Raw genomic sequence first — 18,787 nt, 5'->3', positions numbered from 1 at the left:
AGAGACCCCGGCCTGGATATGTGCCCAAGGTTCCCACCACTCCCTTCCGGGACCAGGTGGTGAACCTGCAAGCGCTGCCCCTGGAGGAGGCAGACCCAGCCTTGGCACTGCTCTGTCCGGTACGTGCACTCTGTACCTACGTCGACAGAACGTGGTGTTTCAGGACCTCAGACCAGCTCTTTGTCTGTCATGGGGGGAGCCAGAAGGGAAGGGCTCTCTCAAAGCAACGGCTGTCTCACTGGATAGTGGACGCCATTGCTTTGTCTTACCAGCAGCAAGGTCGTCCGTGCCCCCTTGGTGTGACGGCCCATTCCACTCGGAGTGTGGCCTCCTCTTGGGCTCTAGCGCATGGCGCCTCGCTAACAGACATCTGCAGAGCTGCAGGCTGGGCGACACCAAACACCTTCGCCAGATTCTACAATCTGTGTGTCGAACCGGTGTCCTCTCACGTACTTGCTTCTGCCAGTACTGGACCCGCTTAGGTGTCTTCGCTTGCTCGCCATTCCACTCCCGACTGGATAAGTGCGATATTCCTCAGTAGTCTTCCGTTGAAGCCTTGAGTCCTCCAGCACCCAGGATGCAGGCACCACTGTTGCTCTGGATGCCGGCTGGGTGCCTCCATGTGCACGGTTCCCTATGGTAACTGTCTCATGTGTATTTCCACTGTAAGCCTCTCTGAGCATGTGTCTTCCCTTGGCAAGCCATCTGCCACCCCTGGAGCTTCTAGTAACCACCTGCGGTTGGTGCTCCAGTGATCTCCATATGCGTCCCTATGCGGCCATATGTGTATTCGTATGTCCTCCCTACGGTAGGCATCTGGTAGCATCTCCCTCCCGGGATATGTTTCCCAGTGTACCTTGGTATTCTTGTGTCAAAGTAGGACTCCTGGTGATAAACTACCAGGTTCAGGGGTCTAGACTTTCGCAGGGCACTGGAAGACAGCTGTAAGATGGCGTGATGGCATTGACCCCCAATCTCCGTCACTTCTGACGTAACTCGAAGTGACTACGAAAGGGAACGTCTCGGTTACGGATGTAACCCTCATTCCCTAAATAGGGAACGGAGACATTACGTCTTCCTGCCACTTCTGCTGTACCGCTGGGTAGACGCCTGAGTTCAGTCTTGGCTCCTCAGCGAAGACATACTGCGGTTGCGTTCACTTCCTCCTTTTATACTCACGGAGTAGGGCGGAGTACGCTATGCAAATTTCCGCAGCCCCAAGGCATTGCATGCCATTGGCTTGTGATTAAATACTCGAAGAGGATTGGCTTTCTATGCGAAACCCCCAATCTCCATCACTTCTGACGTAACGTCTCCGTTCCCTACTCAGGGAACGAGGGTTACATCCATAACCGAGACGTTTTTAATTGCTTCCCTTTTAATACAATTAGTTTGTTTGAAAGAGACTTTATCTGACAGAGTTCTTCTGTGCTGCAAATCACTCCCAAATCTTTTGACAGTTTGATAATATCTATTTGGTGTTTCGCAAATATCAGTTTTTTTTTTGTCAAAGTCAAAGAGTTTTTATTTGTCATTTCAACCATATACGGTACATTACACAGTGGAACGAGACAACATTCCTCCGGGGCCATGGTGCTACATAAGAACACATAGGACAAATAAAAAATAAATATTACAGTTTGTAGAGTGCATCTCGGAAAACGTGTGTGTGTGTGTGTGTGTGTTGTAACGTCTGCAAGAGTTTTAAATCTGCCCAGATGAAGATCAGGAAAAAAACAGTGGAAACGAACTGGTAACGTTAGTTCCACGAGTGATTTATTGCGGCACTTCCCTTGGTAGGCACACTGTTCACATACATGATGAAAGATGCCAACAGGGAAATTAACACTGCAAAACGTCACAAAAAAAAGTGGAAGCAAAACACAATACAACAAAATAACAGCCAGCGATAGAGCGGTCATCTCTCTTCGCAAAAATATTCACTCTACTGAGCATGCGTGCGCGCTCACATTATAACAGCACGCATACAATAATGTACGCAATAGACGTAGCTATCTTAAAGGCGTATTAACATGTCACCAACACTTCTTAACTTTAGGTGGCCATTACAGTGTGTGTGTGTGTGTGTGTGTGTGTCATATGTGTGCCAGTTTTTGAGTATGACAGTTTTTTATTTAAGTTTTTTGAGTCTTACTTCCCTCCCCATGTTGCATGAACTGTGACTTCCTTAATGTGCAATAACCTCTTTAAGTAAGTACCTTTCAAACTAACAAACCTGTCTGAGATTGATATTAGTAATCTAAAAATGTCTGAGAAATAATACAAACACTTTCTTTGAAAAACTAAAATGTGAACGTGTGTTGTACTAAAATCCGTCTGATATGTCACTTGCATTATAATTTGGAACAATGGCCCTCATTTATCATTCTTGCGAAGAAACGGGCGCATATGTTGGCGTAAGATTATGCTTACACTCCTCTCACCGCCTGATTTATGAAGCTGTGCGTACCTTTGAAATCCATAACTGCCCTTGATAAATCCCGCGGCTGAAAACGATCGTCATTAGAACAACACGCCCCTAAATATTCAAGTCTCCGCTCTGTCCGCTCCCCCCACGCCCTCATTTTACGCAATGGACACACAGCAGACGGCAAAGAAGAGACATTTACAGAACGTCTTTTGAATTAGCATTCAATTTTGAATCACTTTACATGTATAATAGTGGTGATGAGGATGATGTTATGTACCATTCATTCACATTAATAATTACATGACAATTACATGACAATATTATGGTTTGTATTAATGATCACCTCCTGAGCTGGTGTAGGATTTGAGCGTGCCGTACGCCAACGTCCATATTGATAAATCTCACCATGGTTTTGGGTGTACGCCAGGTGTACGCTGGAAATTTGGTGTACGCACTTTTGATAAATGAGGGCCAGTGTATACAGTGGGGAGTACAAGAATTTGATACACTGACGAAGCATGTAGATGTCTGTGATTTTTATCATAGGTACTCTTCAACTGTGAGTGACAGAATCTAAAACAAAAATCCAGAAAATCATATTGTATGATTTGTAAGTAATTAATTTGCATTTTATTGCATGACATAAGTATTTGATCACCTACCAACCAGTAAGAATTCACAGCCCTTTCTCATCCCAAGGCATCATATACTGACGCTTTTGACATTTTGTCTTCATCCAACGCACAATGCACCCTTTAGCGTCAATATTACCCCTTTTCCACCAACAAGAACCAGGTGCTGGTTCAGAGCTAGAGCTAGTGCCAGTTCGGAGTTGGTTCGACTGACGAGCTTTCAAAGAACCGGTTTGTCTTTCCACAGGCTAGAGCGCAATCCCAGAGCCAGATCTTACGTTACTGTATACATCTCATGTTGCCCAGCTAGCTAGCACGGAACACACAAACACACCAGGCTTGTTCGAGATGGATCAGCACTGCGAATCTCGAACTCCGAGAGCGATCCAAAAGCAGAAGGAGTCGTAACGTTATGCGGTCAAAACACTCCGGCAGCTCTGATCAGTCCACGGCGCTCCGATGCATCTTGAACAAGCCTTCAATAAACAATGCCGGTCGTTGCGTTACTATTTATGCTCATGGCTTTGCAAACCTACATCGGTATCCAAACACGGCGAATCCAGCACATTCGTGCAGCTCGCCGTAACTTGCATTAACGGAGATTACAATCAAGCTGCTATTTGCATTATTAGCTGCTATTTAAAAAATGGCGGTCACAAGTTTCTGTTCATCTTGTTGGTCACGGTAACCCCACCCCCAGCCGCTGACGTAAGCGGTTCTTTCTTCTAGACCAGCAATGATTTGGTGCTACTTAAGAACCACTTTTACTGGTTCGGAGCTGGTGCTTTGGTGGTCGAAAAACAAATAACCGATTTGAAACTAGGCTCTGGCTCCGAACCAGCACCAGCTCTGCCTTGGTGGAAAAAGGGGTATATGGGACGCAGATATATATGGGCCAGAAGGCGCCTCCTAGTGGTGTAACCCTAAACCTACCCCAGAACTACCCATAATCGATCACAGCTCTGTGCGTGTTATATTGATGCTAAAGGGTGCCATGTGCATTGGATTTAGACGAAATTTCAAAAGCGTCACTATGACGCCTTAGGATGAGAACGAGTTGGAATTCCGGCTATCACGGACCTGTTAGTTTCTCTTTAAGAAGCCTTCCTGTTCTCCACTCATTACCTGTATTAACTGCACCTGTTTAAACCCGTAACCTGTATAAAACACACCTATCTACACACTCAATCAAACAGACTCCACAATGGCCAAGACCAGAGAGCTGTGTAAAGACATCAGGGATAAAATTGTAGACTTGCACAAGGCTGGGATGGGCAACAGGACAATAGGCAAGCAGCTTGGTGAGAAGGCAACAGTCAAGGAGAATCTCACCTCGTGGGGCATCAATGATCATGAGGAATGTGAGGGATCAGCCCAGAGCTACATGGCAGGACATGGTCAATGACCTGAAGAAAGCTAGGACCACAGTCTCAAAGAGAACCATTAGTAACACTCTACACCACCATGAATTAAAATCCTGGAGTGCAAGCAAGGTCCCCTGCTCAAGCCAGCGCATGTCCAGGCCCGTCTGAAGTTTGCCAATGACCATCTGGATGATCCAGATGAGGAATGGGCGAAGTTTATGTGGTCTGATGAGACAAAAATAGAGCTTTTTGGTCTAAACTCCCACTCACTGTGTTTGGAGGAAGAAAAAGGAAGAGTACAACCCCAAGAACACCATCCCAACCGTGAAGCATGGAGGTAGAAACATTATTCTTTGGGGATGCTTTTCTGCAAAGGGGACAGGACGACTGCACCGTATTGAGGGGAGGATGGATGGGGCCTTACCATCGCGAGATCTTGGCCAACCTCCGATCTTGGATCTCCTTCCCTGAGTAAAAGCATTGAAGATGGGTCGTGGCTGGGTCTTCCAGCATGACAATGACCCAAAACACACACCCAGGGCAACTAAGGAGTGGCCTAAGAAGAAGTAAGAAGCATCTCAAGGCCCTGGAGTGGACTAGCCAGTCTCCAGACCTGCACCCAATAGAAAATCTTTGGAGGGAGCTGAAAGTCCGTATTGCCCAGCGACAGCCCCGAAAATCTGAAGGATCTGGAGAAGGTCTGTATGGAGAAGGGGGCCAAAATCCCTGCTGCAGGGTGTGAAAACCTGCTCAAGAACTATAGGAAACATATGATCTCTGTAATTGCAAACAAAGGTTTCTGTACCAAATATTAAGGTCTGCTTAATAAAACACTGCTGGTGACGGAGCACCCTAACACAATGTTACTCACTGCTATGCCAATGGTCGCTTTAGGTGCATGCTTCACTCTCTTGCTCCTGCTCAATCTCGATCTCCCTTTGCTATCTTTTTAAAGAAGCTTCCTATTTTTGGTAATTTACTTATTAATTTCTCGAATTCCTATTTTTGTTTTAAAAGCCACTTTTGTGTTTGTAATTTGACGACGACTCCATATCAATATGTCGGTCTCAAGTCCAACATTTGTTTTACTGTTTTGCATGCAATACACGTTCACTTACCGACCTGGGGATTCCCTAGTCCCAATTTGAAACAAATTACAACAAAATCCATCATTGTTGGTTTCACACATGTATTTAATGATCAGTAAATTATTGTTGTTGTCATCATTTATACAAATAAATTTGCGATAAAATACAATTAGACTAAAAGTAGTAATGCGATAGGGGGCCCCAGCTGTCAATCAGTATCTTCCAGTCACGTGGGCCCCTGATTGGTACGGGCCCGTAAGCAACTGCGTACCCTGCTTACCGATAGTTACGCCTGTCGTAGTGAGTTTGGTCACGTGATTAAAATTTCATGCTTCAGAGCTTTTGTTAAGGGAACATGATGAGGATGAATGGGTGCTTCTCAATTCTTATTTGTGCATCCTCGTTTCCTTTCCTCGCTTCCTTTCCTCGCGTCTCAGCTCCACCCCCTGTAGGACGTGAGGGAAGGAAGCGAGGAAAGGAAAAGAGGGTGGAGGAATCGAATAAAAGTTGTTTAGATACATTTGAATACTTGATCACTCGGGCGTCACTCCACTGTGTCATCAGCAGTGCTAAAAAAAGGGATCTGCCCTTATGTTGTTGAAATTTGGTTATTTAATAAATTCATAATAAATAATAATAAAGATAGACTACACTGTTGAAATATGTGAGATGTGTGGTTTATATAAACTGCAAAAGTAAAGTATAAATTAAAATGAATGTGAAGGGGGAGGAGAATTGACACGTGCGTCATGTTTAGTCAATAAAACGTTTCTGCATAGGATGCTCCTGTGTATCCTCGCATATGACTCCTCAGGAAGTCTCCTCACTCCTCGATCCTCGACCCCTCACAGTGCAATTAGAGAATTGAGATGTCCTTCAAGATGGCTGAGCTCGATTGGTTTCCGGGTCATTGGAGGGAGGATGGAGGAGCGAGGAGACGGGGAGGGATATTGAGAAGAACCCTGTTCTCTGGTTTTCACAGTGCAACGTGAGACTTTTTAGGGAGCGAATGTTTCAGTGCCCTGGAAGGATTCTGCAAATAAATACCATAAAATCAGCCATTTTAAGGGCTGTCTCCCTCCTGACTACTGAAGTAGGGAGGTAATTGTGACGCACCCCTTGCTTCCAACACATGAAATTTAAGAACTGACTGAACTCACTTGATGCATAATATATCTCAAACCTTGACAGGTGCCATTGTAACAATAATCAATGTTATTCACTTCACCTGCCAGTGGTCTTAATGTTGGAGCTGGTTCAGGTTTCCATAGTAGTCCATAGTAGGTCTCCTTTTAGACAGGCAAACATATGTGTATACAGGAAAAGAGATTGGTGTATTATGTTTATTTTGAAATAAATGTTTAAAAAAAAACACAGACATGCCAGCAAGGCTAATAATATTTTAGCTACATGTAATAGTAGGTTAAATGAAAGTATAAAACAATGAATAAAAAAACAAATGTAGTTGGATCTTTCTCAGGATGTCACCAATGCTATGTGCCCTTTTTAAAACAAGGCTGTATGATTTGATGGCAGGTCTAATTGGGCAGGTCTCGTGGAATTTTGTCAGACAGGCTCATACTACAGTGTCTATGTAAAAACCCTGCCAGGTTGGATGTTGAACCCCCTGCCATTTCCGTCTGCATTCTCTGTCCTTGAAGGGAGTATCAATTTGACTGCACTTGTTCTGATTTGAAGGCATGAGAAAGGAATAAAAAAATACAATTATTGACCAAGAGCAATATCAGCAACATCTATTATAAATTAGTCAACATTTCAAAGAACTGTATAGCCAAAGTTTAAATCAGGCCTTAAATTAAATAAATTCTTGTCAGCAAATTATAATGTAAAAAGATTTGCATTATCTATAATCATTATGGGCCCTATTTTGCGCCGTCCACAAAAAACCTAGTCTAAAGTCAGTGGCGCGTTGTGCGTTGTTCATAATGCTATTTTAAGCGCGCATGCTTGGCCATAATGTGGCAAGTGCACAACGCACATACACTTTGATTCTCTCATCAACACAGATACAGCAGTTTTTATTTTTGCAAATAATACATTATAACAAGGAAAAATATTAACAAATGAGGGAAATCATTTTGGTGTCCATGAAGATGTAAAAAAAATGTAGGCCTAAATCTAGCTTACACATTTAGCCACATTTTTCAGGCTAATTGTAGTAATGCCTGATCAGACTTGTTTGCCCAATAGTGGCAAGGCACATAAGGACATCTGACAAGTTAGTTTGTCCGTCAAGAACCAGGAAACAAAAAATCTAAAGACTGCGAAATCACCTGGTAAATTCGCCATAATAATAATAATCCACCATGCAACATGCGCACCTGCTCTTAAACGTACAGTATGCAATTTTTGGCCACCAGGGGTCACTCATTTAAAATAATAACAAAAGACGTACTTCGATGACGTCGGGAAAGAGTGTGGTCTCACGGGAGTTGTTGTCGCTGTCAATGACAACCAGCTCAGCTCATGACATGACATCATCGTTTTAAAAAATATACGGCATCTCTCTGTAAATTTAGCTTGTCAAGAAGCTTTAAATGCAACCCCAATGTTTACCTGTGTCATGCTTCTCCTGTCCCAAACCCTTCTCGGGTCATATTTTTCACCCATACGTTTGAGCTTTACTGAGCTGGCTGTAGCAGCAGAACGTGCAGGCAAAGCGTAATCGTGGTCCATAACTATAATACAGCCGAATAGAAATATTTGTATTACGCCCCTTCAATGAATGACCTATTTAGAACATTTTTCATTTATAGGGCGCACCGGATTATAAAGCGCATAAGATACTGCAGTCAAACGTTTGACTGGGTTTGCGTTATGCATCCACTATGTGCTAAGGCTAAAGGCAATGTAGTGAGTGCACGGCGCCGGAGGTGAGGCGTTTATTTAGTAAGCATGAGCGCGCTGGAGCGGGCACGTAACTTACATTCGCAGCCTGACTCATATGAGTATTCAATGTGCGCAGCTTGCTGACAGCAACAGCTGGCTGATTTGAATGAGACGACCCGGTTACTGTGAACGGGGAGCGCTTTATGAACATTCTGTGACGCGCGAGCAGCACCGGGTACAGTGTGTCTGTTAAGAGTGAGCGCTCGTGAGCGGGCACGTGATTTACACACATAAAAATACGTACAACTTTTTTTTCTTCGTCATTTTCTTTGCTTTATTGGCGGTAGTCCAGTGTTCCCCTTTGTGTTTGGTGGGTTTCGCCGGGTTCCGCAGGAAGTTTGAGAAAATAGAGGAGATTCAAAGGTTATATGGACCGGGCGACGAAACGGAAATAAAGAAACGTCCCGTGTCTTCGAATTAAACTATAAATTTCTCCGTATTTTAAAGTTGGTGGAAACTGTCGGGATAATGTAAGTACACATCTAATAGAAATATAAAACATAGATACAGTTATTTTTGCTATTTTTAAAGCAGAAAAAATACATATTGTGTAGGGGTGTAACGATTCACTCGTTTTCTCAATGCATCGATTATAAATCCTGGCGATGCATATGCATCGATCCTGAAACATGTATTTTGAATCGTGAATCGTTTATTTACGTGAATAATCGATTTAAAAGGCTAAGAATCGCATTAATCACGATTTTATAGCGATTCAGTGGTTTAAAATATATAAACACAACCTTAAAGTGTTCCTGGTACAAGCTGCCTCACGCATTGGCCGTCATACGACATCCGCATTTGATTGGTTTCAGGCGCTCACACACCCCTGATTTCTCACGCTGAAGCCCGGTCGGTCAAATGCCTGAAAGATGAGTTTATCTTTCTACCTGTTGAGCTACTCATGTCGTGATCAGCTTGTATTACCGCAAATTAGTTAAAATCTCCCGGAATCTAGAGCGAGCGTGCATACGAGACAGAGGTTGTGCTCCAAACCGCGTATCGCGCGTTCACACACGGCTGCACGCACTCGGCAGAGAGGGAAAGCGAGCGAGAGACCACCTTGCGTGTACGGAGAGTCCATGTAATAAATGAATAAAAGCGTTTTATTTCATAGTGCCCACGCAATGGCATGGCAGCTTTATCAATGGCTTGAGCGGTTTGCCTCAAAACTATTGCTTTCTCGACAGAGAGCTCAGCTGGAGATCGAGCTCAAACATGGACTGCTCAAAAATCTGTAGTTAACGTTATGAAAGCATGAGAGCTATGGGACCGAGCGCGAGCAAAATCCAGTGAAAAGATGATAACGAGTGCACTGAGAGGACGCAAAATGAAACTAATGAAAACGTCTCCATTAATTTGTGCATGTAGTCATTGAATGCAATACTTTAAAAGCCTTTTTCAAAATATTTGCTACTTGCAAATGCTAATTTGTAGGCCATTGAATTTTTTTTTAATAATAATATATTCATTAAAATTAAAAACAAACATGAACTAACATTAACAATGGACAAAATCCCCACTATCTGACCCCCGAAGGCCGCTGTGTAGGCTAATTCAAACCCAGACAAAGACCCATTGGGTGAAGCATTGAAATAATACTATAATGCATATAAAAAATTAAGAATCGAATCGAATCGCATCGAATTTGGATGTGAATCGCATCGAATCGAATCGTTCTGAATTTGCACAAATCGTTCATGAATCGAATCGAAGAACTTATGAATCGTGAATCGAATCGATTCGCTGTCTACCCAAAGATTCACAGCCCTAATATTGTGGCTTTAAAGGGTATGTTGGATGACGCTCTGATTGGTTTACTTCACGCTGTGCCCAAACCACCTATGAATAATGAGGCTTTTTTTGGCCAACCCCTTTTAAACTTGCGTCGGGCGCAAGAGTCATTTATCCCGCCAGTAAAATAGCAACAGCACCCAAGACCCGACCACAAAGTAACTTGCGCTTCACGCTTAATACTTGCATTTCAGATCATTAAAACAAGGCCCTATAACTGCATGCCATTATTTAAATATAATACAATATTATGTTGATTACATGAGATATTTTTTAGCCAAATTGATGACAACTCTACTCTGTAATAGACTGATTTCATGTACTAAAATATGTATTGAATGAGCATTTTTGTAAATATAAATATAAGTATTTACCCTCAAAAAGAAAACGATGCAAGTCATCACCAGCCCATATATGGCCATGACTCCAAACACGACCCACCAAAGCAGGTGAATCTCGTGTTGACAGAGATCACACCTTTTAACTTGACTCTCTGTTGACAAACCCACACAAAAAGAGCAAAACAAAATGTGACTTTAAACTGTACATAAAGTCATATTGGCAATTTTTTTGTCTAGATAATGCTCATCGTTTTAGTCTTGTTTTACATTAACAACCATTAAAAATATACCTTCAACAAACACAATAGTTTGTGGTGTGTATGGCACTTTCTTAAATGGAGGAGGATAGTTTATCTCGGCCTCACAGGTGTACAGGTCTGTAAAATTCGTAGTCACACCAAGCAGGATGAAACTGGTCCTGTTATCCATAACATTAACACTGAGATTGGCTGGGAAATCTGGGCTCTTGCAATTTATGTTGTTGGATGTATCATTTATCTTGATAGAAATGGAGGTGACCATGTCTGGGCCTTTAAATAATTTGAAGTCCATTTCTGTTGCACTGAGTACAGGGCAGGGCACATTGACATTGCTGTTCACTGCCACATGCTTAACCGGTGGGAGATTGCCTGCAGTATAGAGAAGACAAAAGTCACATAGTTCCATCATTAACATCTCACAACATCTTAATGCATAGTATTCAAGCTTTCATTTGTCAAAACCTGAAATCTCTTATTGGTTTGGCATGAAGTTAATTTACATAATTTATTTTATACTTGAAGAAGATATTTCGGGGCAGGGGCGGACTGGCCATCTATAGCACCGGGACTTTTCCCGGTGGGCCGCTGGCCAATGTGGGCCGGCCTGGTACAAATATCAAGTATCAAATATATATATAAAACAATGACAGAAATTATAATATTGCATTTCATTTCTACGCAAATGGATAAGGGAATCGATCACGCGGCCGACAAGGTGTGCGTTTAGTGTGAATGAATGTGACTGTCCCTTCCTGATAATTTGTTTGGTCTGCTCCGTTGCGTATCTTGAAAAACGCCCCCTTTCACGTACTGGAAAAACACAACACAGACAGCCGCGGCGCGCAGATGAAAGCCAACTCCCTCGCGTCGTCACATGTGTCGCGGGAAAAAAAACTCCATTTGAACACAGAGAGAAAGCCAACTGTTAGCTAGAGATAGCTGTGAAATTTATGTGTGAAATGCTTCAAATTAACAGATTATACATTTGGCGCGAAGAGTAGTAGTTCAACAGGTAGGCCCTACGCTCTGAAGGCGAAAGTTAGCTCCCCTTGACTAGTGTTGTGTTATTTAAAATAAATGTTTAAATAGCATATAGTTTTGTATTGTGTTATATTTTTATGCTATAAGTGGTGTTAAAAATATTCTGCACATTAATGAGCCAATTTGTTATGATGTGGGATGTTGGTACGGAGGCCGAGAAAGCTCAACACGTTGTAACTGAATGAAAACGCATAGAATAAACACCTGCAAGAAAACATCTTCATCAATTTCACAACACACGTGTGCACCAAATACTCACAACACCACCCAAATACAGAAACGCGCAAATAACATAGACCACAATGGAAATCTTTCCAGGGGAACCAAATAAGTGACTAACACTTACAGCTTAAAATTCTACTTTATGTATTTATTTATTTTTGCAAAACGTACAGAGATTACATTTTTATGACATACAACTTGTATACAATATTCAAAATGTATTAACAATATGTTCAATGTCATCAGAATACAAATGAGAAAAGAACAATGAGCTGAAAACTTAACTAAATAAATAAAGATAGAGAAGAAGAACATGAAGGAAAGATATTTATATTTAATCCATTACACTGTAAAAATTCTTTCATGTTATGTTTAATTTTTTCATAAAGAAAAGTTTCATAAGAAATATTAGGTAATGTAGGGTCCAAAGTTTTAAAGTTGAGACACTATGCACACATATTTTAGCGCTTCGTCACTTAGGCCTATTTGGTTTACCTGGAAACATTTCGTTGCGGTCTGTGTTATTGGCAGCGCATTTCTGTATTTGGAGCACACGTGTTGTGAAACTGATGATGATGTTTTTTTAATTTGGAGGTGTTTTTTTTCTGTTTGCAAGTGTTTGCTTCAGTTGCAGCACGTTGGGCTTTCTCGATCACCGTACGGTGGGCTGCTGCGGGCCAGAAAGTCCAGGGCCACTTTTTGGTCCCAGTCCGCCCCTGTTTCAGGGTAACTTGTGGATTCCATAATCACTTTTGCAAAATACGTTGCAGCAGAAGATGGCTTCTGTTCTCAAGATCGCTCGTATGCTCTCTATCCTATCTTACAGTTACATTGCTATTCCAATAAGATATGCACTTCTTTAAAAAAAAAAATAAAAATAAAAACTATGGATATAAGAACATTAATTTATAGTTTTGTCTTTTTAGTTTGTGGTGGTCTGAATAACTTTATGTATGATGAATGTACACAAAATTCCAGAATAACAAACCCGAAGAACCGTTTGACTGGTTTCTTGCTTTGAAAAATCTTTCATCACAAGTTTTGCCTGTAACAGTGGAGAAATGTTGTCATAGAGACAGTTTCTGTGAGAACTAACTGCTTTGAACCTCACTTTGGAAACAAAAAAGGAAAGAGTGAATCATCTTCATGAAGAATCATTAATTCTCTCAGCAATGCATTTCTCTTGTCAGAATGTCAGTGGCAATGCCAAACATGTCAGCTTGTTGTAAAATGTATAGTATATTTGTTGCAAGGTCTCACTTTATATTGAGTGTCTTACATTTAAATTTGATATAATTATTTGATCCATTTATTCTGTACATCCATGTTTCACATTCTATTGTTTAAATACCTGCATGTAATTACAGCTGTAATCAATTTGCATCTGATTACACTGTTGACCCTTCCCTTACTTCTTAACCCACCCTTGGACCTAACTATACCACCAAACCTGTGCTTATCCTTACCCATATCCCACCTCAATAGCAGCAGAAGTGTTTTGTAATACAACATGAATTTTTTTCCCCTTTTGTAAGTGTGAACTGCGTAATGTGTTCAATTGTACTTTGTGGCCTCACAAATGTAATGTTTGTAGTAAAACTGATGGTACTGTAAATGAGTCTGTCTGCATACTATTTCATTTATCCAATCCTCACTCAATCAGTTAGACTGTATTTTGATTTTTAAGAAATTTAGATTTCAGTGTGACTGACATGTAAGACAGAAAACGAAAAATTTAAATGTAAAATTTAATTTGCACATATATAACTAACTTTATTTGTTTTTCCAAACATTTTTTATTTATTATATAAATAAGACTTAATTCAAATCACTTGTCTTCTATATATTGTTGTAGAAAATCTTTATAAGTGCACTTAACCGCACTTCATCTGCAGATTGTAGCAACATAGTAGCAGAGTAGAACATTATTTATTGTTCATCATCACAAAAAAATAATATTATAGATATATTGAAAAATCGGTGAGGACAAAGATACCGAGCAACAGGTAAAGCACCAAGATTTAAAATGTCTTTGCCACTTATAAAAATGATATAGTGTTCATTTACAGGTTATAAACATTATGCATGTAAAGGTTTTTTATATATATATATATATATATATATATATATATATATATATATATATATATATATATATATATGTGTGTGTGTGTGTGTGTGTGTGTGCATGTGTGTGCCTTTAAGTGCCAACTGACATTTTCTTCTAAAATGAGCATTATATTTCAGTTCAGTATCTTCATTTTATGAAGTTCAGTAATTTCATTTTAATATCAGTTAATGGGTAATTGTCATTGCCATTAAAGTTAAATAACTGAACACAAACATACATGTTTGATAAAAATTATCATTCTAGAAGAAATTTTAAGATGGCACTTGAGGCTATATATATGAAGAGTTCAGAGGCAAAAGCCTCTAAGTGCCATTTTAAATTTTCTTCTAAAACGATCATTTTTATCAAGCTTGTATATTTAAGTTCAGTAATTTCACTTAAATGGCAATGAAGATTACCTATTAATTGTCATTTAAGTGAAATTACTGAACTTAAATATACAAGCTTGATAAAAATGGTCATTTTAGAAGAAAATTTCAAATGGCATTTAGAGGCTTTTGCATCTGAACTCTTCATATGGACTCCACAAAACCTCTTATGATTCTTCTTAAATATGATTATTTATTTGTTTATATTTGACTACCATAAGGGCATTCTCGTAAGCCCACACAAACTTTTGCCAGGGTGTAAACAAAATATTTTCTGGTATCTTGTTATTGTGACTTAACATTGCATAATTTCTACTTAAAATATGCACACTTTTTTCTATTAACCGAGACTATCAAAATGGAGACTTTAGTTTTTAATATTTTAGTTTGCTATTGCAGTCCTTTCTGCTTGAAGCTGCTTGCAGTTATAAATCCAAGGACACTGGTCTCAGGTCACATTCCATCCCATCCTAAATTAGGGTTTTTTCAATAAAAACAATCTACAAAAAGTGTTAATCATGCAGTAACTCCTTTTATTCAAGTAAAAAATGTTTTAATAAAACTAAATCAGTCATAATACATTAGATACGTTATACAAGACTTAAGAAAAGAATGGCATGTAACTTGTATGATAGTCTATGTAACCCACTATTTCATTTTGAAAGTTATCACAAGAATCAAGATCTTACCTTTGCACATGCTCTGTGTTTCAGATCGTGTGCTATGGAAGAGACAGAGACTTAATAGGGTCACAGATGTCCTAAAAATCTCCATCTGTTGTATTATAAGTCACGCAATGGAAGTGCTATTAAAAATGGCAGACCTGCTTTTAGTTTTGGCACTATGGCGTGCTTGTATGGGAAATTCAACCTTCGGTGTAACAGAGAAACAGATTGCAAGCCAAACAGGAAGTTTCCATTTTCTCCTTGCACCGTTTGTGGTTGATGTCATTTGCATGTTAAGGTTTCATATAGTTGCGTTTGGTAGAGATTCTCGTGGTATCATACAGTAGCTGGTGTTTCCTCATTGAGGGGAGGTAGTAAAGGAGACCCCTGTAGGTGTCTGTTTGAGTATTGGGGGGGGGGGGGGGGTGGTAACAGATGCAGAAAGTGAAAGAGAGAGAGGGAGAGGAAGCCAGCTCCTAGAGGCTGTTCAAAGTAAACCCATTCTTAATCAGAAAGGGCCTGCATGCATAGTGCATTAAAAGCATTTTCTGACTGTCTGACTCCCAAGATAATACATTCAAACACATGATGTGGGGGAAATGCCTTTACACTGGTTTAGTAAGTCTTCATGTTTCCTGTTTTTAATCTAGCCTAAAACTGGGTGCACGTCAGAGGCAGTGCACTTTGTGATCTCTATGGCAACCAACTCAAAGAACACTGAAACCAACCCACGATGCTGACGATAATATGTGTTCGTTGTGCTCTTTCCTTAATGGAAGGAAAGATTAATCAAGTTTCCTCTTATATTATTCATGAGATGAGAACAAATGCAAATAATGAGGTTTTGTGGTTTTCTTTATATTTAGATATAAACCTGGTTTCAGACCCCTAAAAGGAAACTAGCACCCCCTTTAATCTACTACCTGCGTGAACCACAAAACGTGACAACATGTTTACAGAGCCTCCCATTCATGGGTATAATAGTGCTTCCAGACAGAAAGTATTGGAACATCAGAATGAAGTCCCATGCATGAGTTATATTCCATCCAACATATAGGTGTCTTTGTTTTACAGACCTTAAAAATATTACAATGTTTTCATTTTTAAGGTTGTAAAAATGCTTTTCCAAATTAATAATAAAATAAATAAATTTCTATCAATTCCTCCATTTCTATCAATATTAAAATAAATAAATCAAATAAAATTAAAAAAAAATAAATAAATGTGCAACCCCATTTCCAGAAAAGTTGGGACGTTCTGTAAAATAGGAAGTAAACGTTGGAAAAAATAGACGAATATTTATTTCATACTCCCTTCATCAAACAAACTTGGTCTTCATCATCCACTTTTTCTAGAAATGTCTCCTGTGGTGAGAACATAAAATACATATTAAAATACATATACATATTCTATTTTTTGTGCTGTGGTGTGCAAACTTTTCCCTCCTTGTTAAAAGTTTTCTTGTGGTTGAGCACCCTCATGGAGCATTTCTGCCCTTTAGATGTGTGCACTTTGTGTTGAATTTTTGTGAAACATTTTGTAAATTGCTATTTAAATCAAATAATCTGTGATTTGTTCATTCTCATTAACCTTGTTTGAACTGATAAAAGTACAAAGGAAATATTTCCAATGTTTTGCACTGACCAACTTTTATTTTATTTTGATGGCTGTAACACATTTCAAAAGAGCTGTTAATAGTTTTTACAATTTTTTTCACAGTGGAAGTTCGATGCGGCTTAGCTGGCGAATAACACACGTCATAAACAAACGTTATGTGATTATGGAACCAATGATTTTAAACTTCAGACAAGCGCTACCTTTTTTTTAATAGGCTCTATACACTAACCCTGCTGACGTATGTCCGATAGGATCTCAGCCAGCTTCTTTTCTTCAGCATAGCGCGTTCTGCAGGCAAAGTGTATAGCGGCAAAACTTTAACAAAATTAATTTTCTCAGAAACGTAGACAACGATTTTGTAAACTGATTCGCTAGTCGAATTTCGCACGATATGAGAGAATACTCACCCTCAAAGTTGTCGATGTAGCTCGAAATATATAATTTAAAGCCCTTCTCTTTTTTTACTCGTATGTGTGACAGCTAACTGCCTCACAGTGTTGTTAACATCATTCACCTTAAGCCGGAACACACCAAGCCGACGCAGACGAACTAGTGCTGATGAAAGTCGACTGTGTTCTCGCCTCTCGTCCACTCTCTTCGGGGTAAAAAGCTGTACTTGAACACACCGAGAGAACTACAGGCGACTGTCAGCTAGAATGTGCATTCTGCGCCTGCGTGTAATGAGCCAACTGTCTATTTCTGCAGATATGTTAGTCTATATTCGTCATTCAAAAAGAAAAACCAACACTGCCGGTGTCACGGATCCATCTGCGTCAGCACCAGACACCTTCACTCCGCCCACTCGTTCCAGCTCCCCAGCATTCTAATCACTGTCACCTGCCCGCTTCAATCACCGTCCCAATCATCCTCCCTTTATAAACTCACTCCTCACAGTCACTCACCGTCTGGTCTCGTCGACACATCGGCTACAGACTCCCGCTACTCTGCTGCTTGCTTCAAGGAATACTTACCCGCTTACTTCAGTCCCGTCTGCTTCTCTTCCGCTCCTGGTCCCCGGTCTTCCTCTGGTCATCCGTCCGCTGCCTCAGCTCTCCATCTTCCAGCCCTGCTCAAGATAAGAAATACATTATCAGACTGTTTCCCGCTCCATCACCGAACTTTATCATTATATACTTACCAGCTGTCTACCATATCACCTGTCTCAATAAACCTGGTCTTACACTCATCCATCTGTGTCCTTCTAGTCTGTGACAGAAGACCAGACCAGCAAAATGCAGTAATCTACCCCGAGCACCAGCGCTACACCGAACCCACCTACTCCTACCATTCCCCGGACCAGCTTTCCAGCACTCGCCACATCCACCGTGACCACTTCTTCCGCATCTGCCTCTGCCAGTCCCATGCCCCAACCAGCGCCCTTCTCAGGCGAGGAGGAGGAGTGCAGCGGCTTCCTCTTGCAGTGCGAGCTCTATATGGAGATGAACCTGTTATCCTTCCCCACTGAACGATCGAAAGTGGCCTTCTTCATCTCACTTCTGCGAGGCTGAGCGCTCAACTGGGCTCACACCCTCTGGAAAGATCGTGGCCCAGTTACCCGGACATTCACCGCTTTCTCCGGCCACTTCACCGAGGTGTTCTCGCAGTCAGCCCACTCCATCTCCGTCCAGGATCAGCTGTACCGTCTGAGACAAGGGAGATCGTCCGTCGCCTCATATGCGCTGCAATTCCGCACCCTCGCCGCTATTCTCGGTTGGAATGAGTCTGCTCTCATCACCGCCTACCGTCATGGTCTACATCCTGATATCCGCCTCCAGCTCGCGGTGTATGACGACAACGTCGGTATTGAGAGCATCATCCAGCGATCCATTCGCATCGATCAGCGACGCACTGCATGCCAGCTCGACAGCCCTGCACCTCCAACTCCTCGCCCGGTGCCCCGCCACCACAGTCCTCCAGCACCAG

At 41.0% G+C, this 18,787-nt stretch overlaps 1 protein-coding gene across 2 annotated transcripts; it reads right to left on the bottom strand.

The window, feature by feature from the left end:
- Nucleotides 1–6,875: 6,875 nt before the first annotated feature.
- LOC120468792 (T-cell-specific surface glycoprotein CD28) lies at nt 6,876–15,589 on the bottom strand. Of its 2 annotated transcripts, XM_039657381.2 has the most exons (5): nt 15,406–15,589; nt 15,272–15,303; nt 10,851–11,189; nt 10,594–10,712; nt 6,876–7,202 (listed from the first exon to the last, which is right to left on the bottom strand). In XM_039657381.2, the coding sequence occupies exons 1-5, from the start codon at nt 15,537–15,539 to the stop codon at nt 7,092–7,094; spliced, it is 735 nt and encodes a 244-aa protein (XP_039513315.1). In that variant the 5' UTR covers nt 15,540–15,589; the 3' UTR covers nt 6,876–7,091. The 2 variants fall into 2 exon arrangements, with proteins under 2 accessions (XP_039513315.1, XP_088988372.1); XM_089132246.1 differs by having other exon boundaries at nt 15,272–15,487.
- Nucleotides 15,590–18,787: the final 3,198 nt, after the last annotated feature.

The sequence above is a fragment of the Pimephales promelas genome, chromosome 6, assembly GCF_988280905.1.
Source record: "Pimephales promelas chromosome 6, fPimPro1.hap1.1, whole genome shotgun sequence".
NCBI lineage: Eukaryota > Metazoa > Chordata > Actinopteri > Cypriniformes > Leuciscidae > Pimephales > Pimephales promelas.
This window is presented reverse-complemented; position numbering and strand designations above follow the sequence as displayed.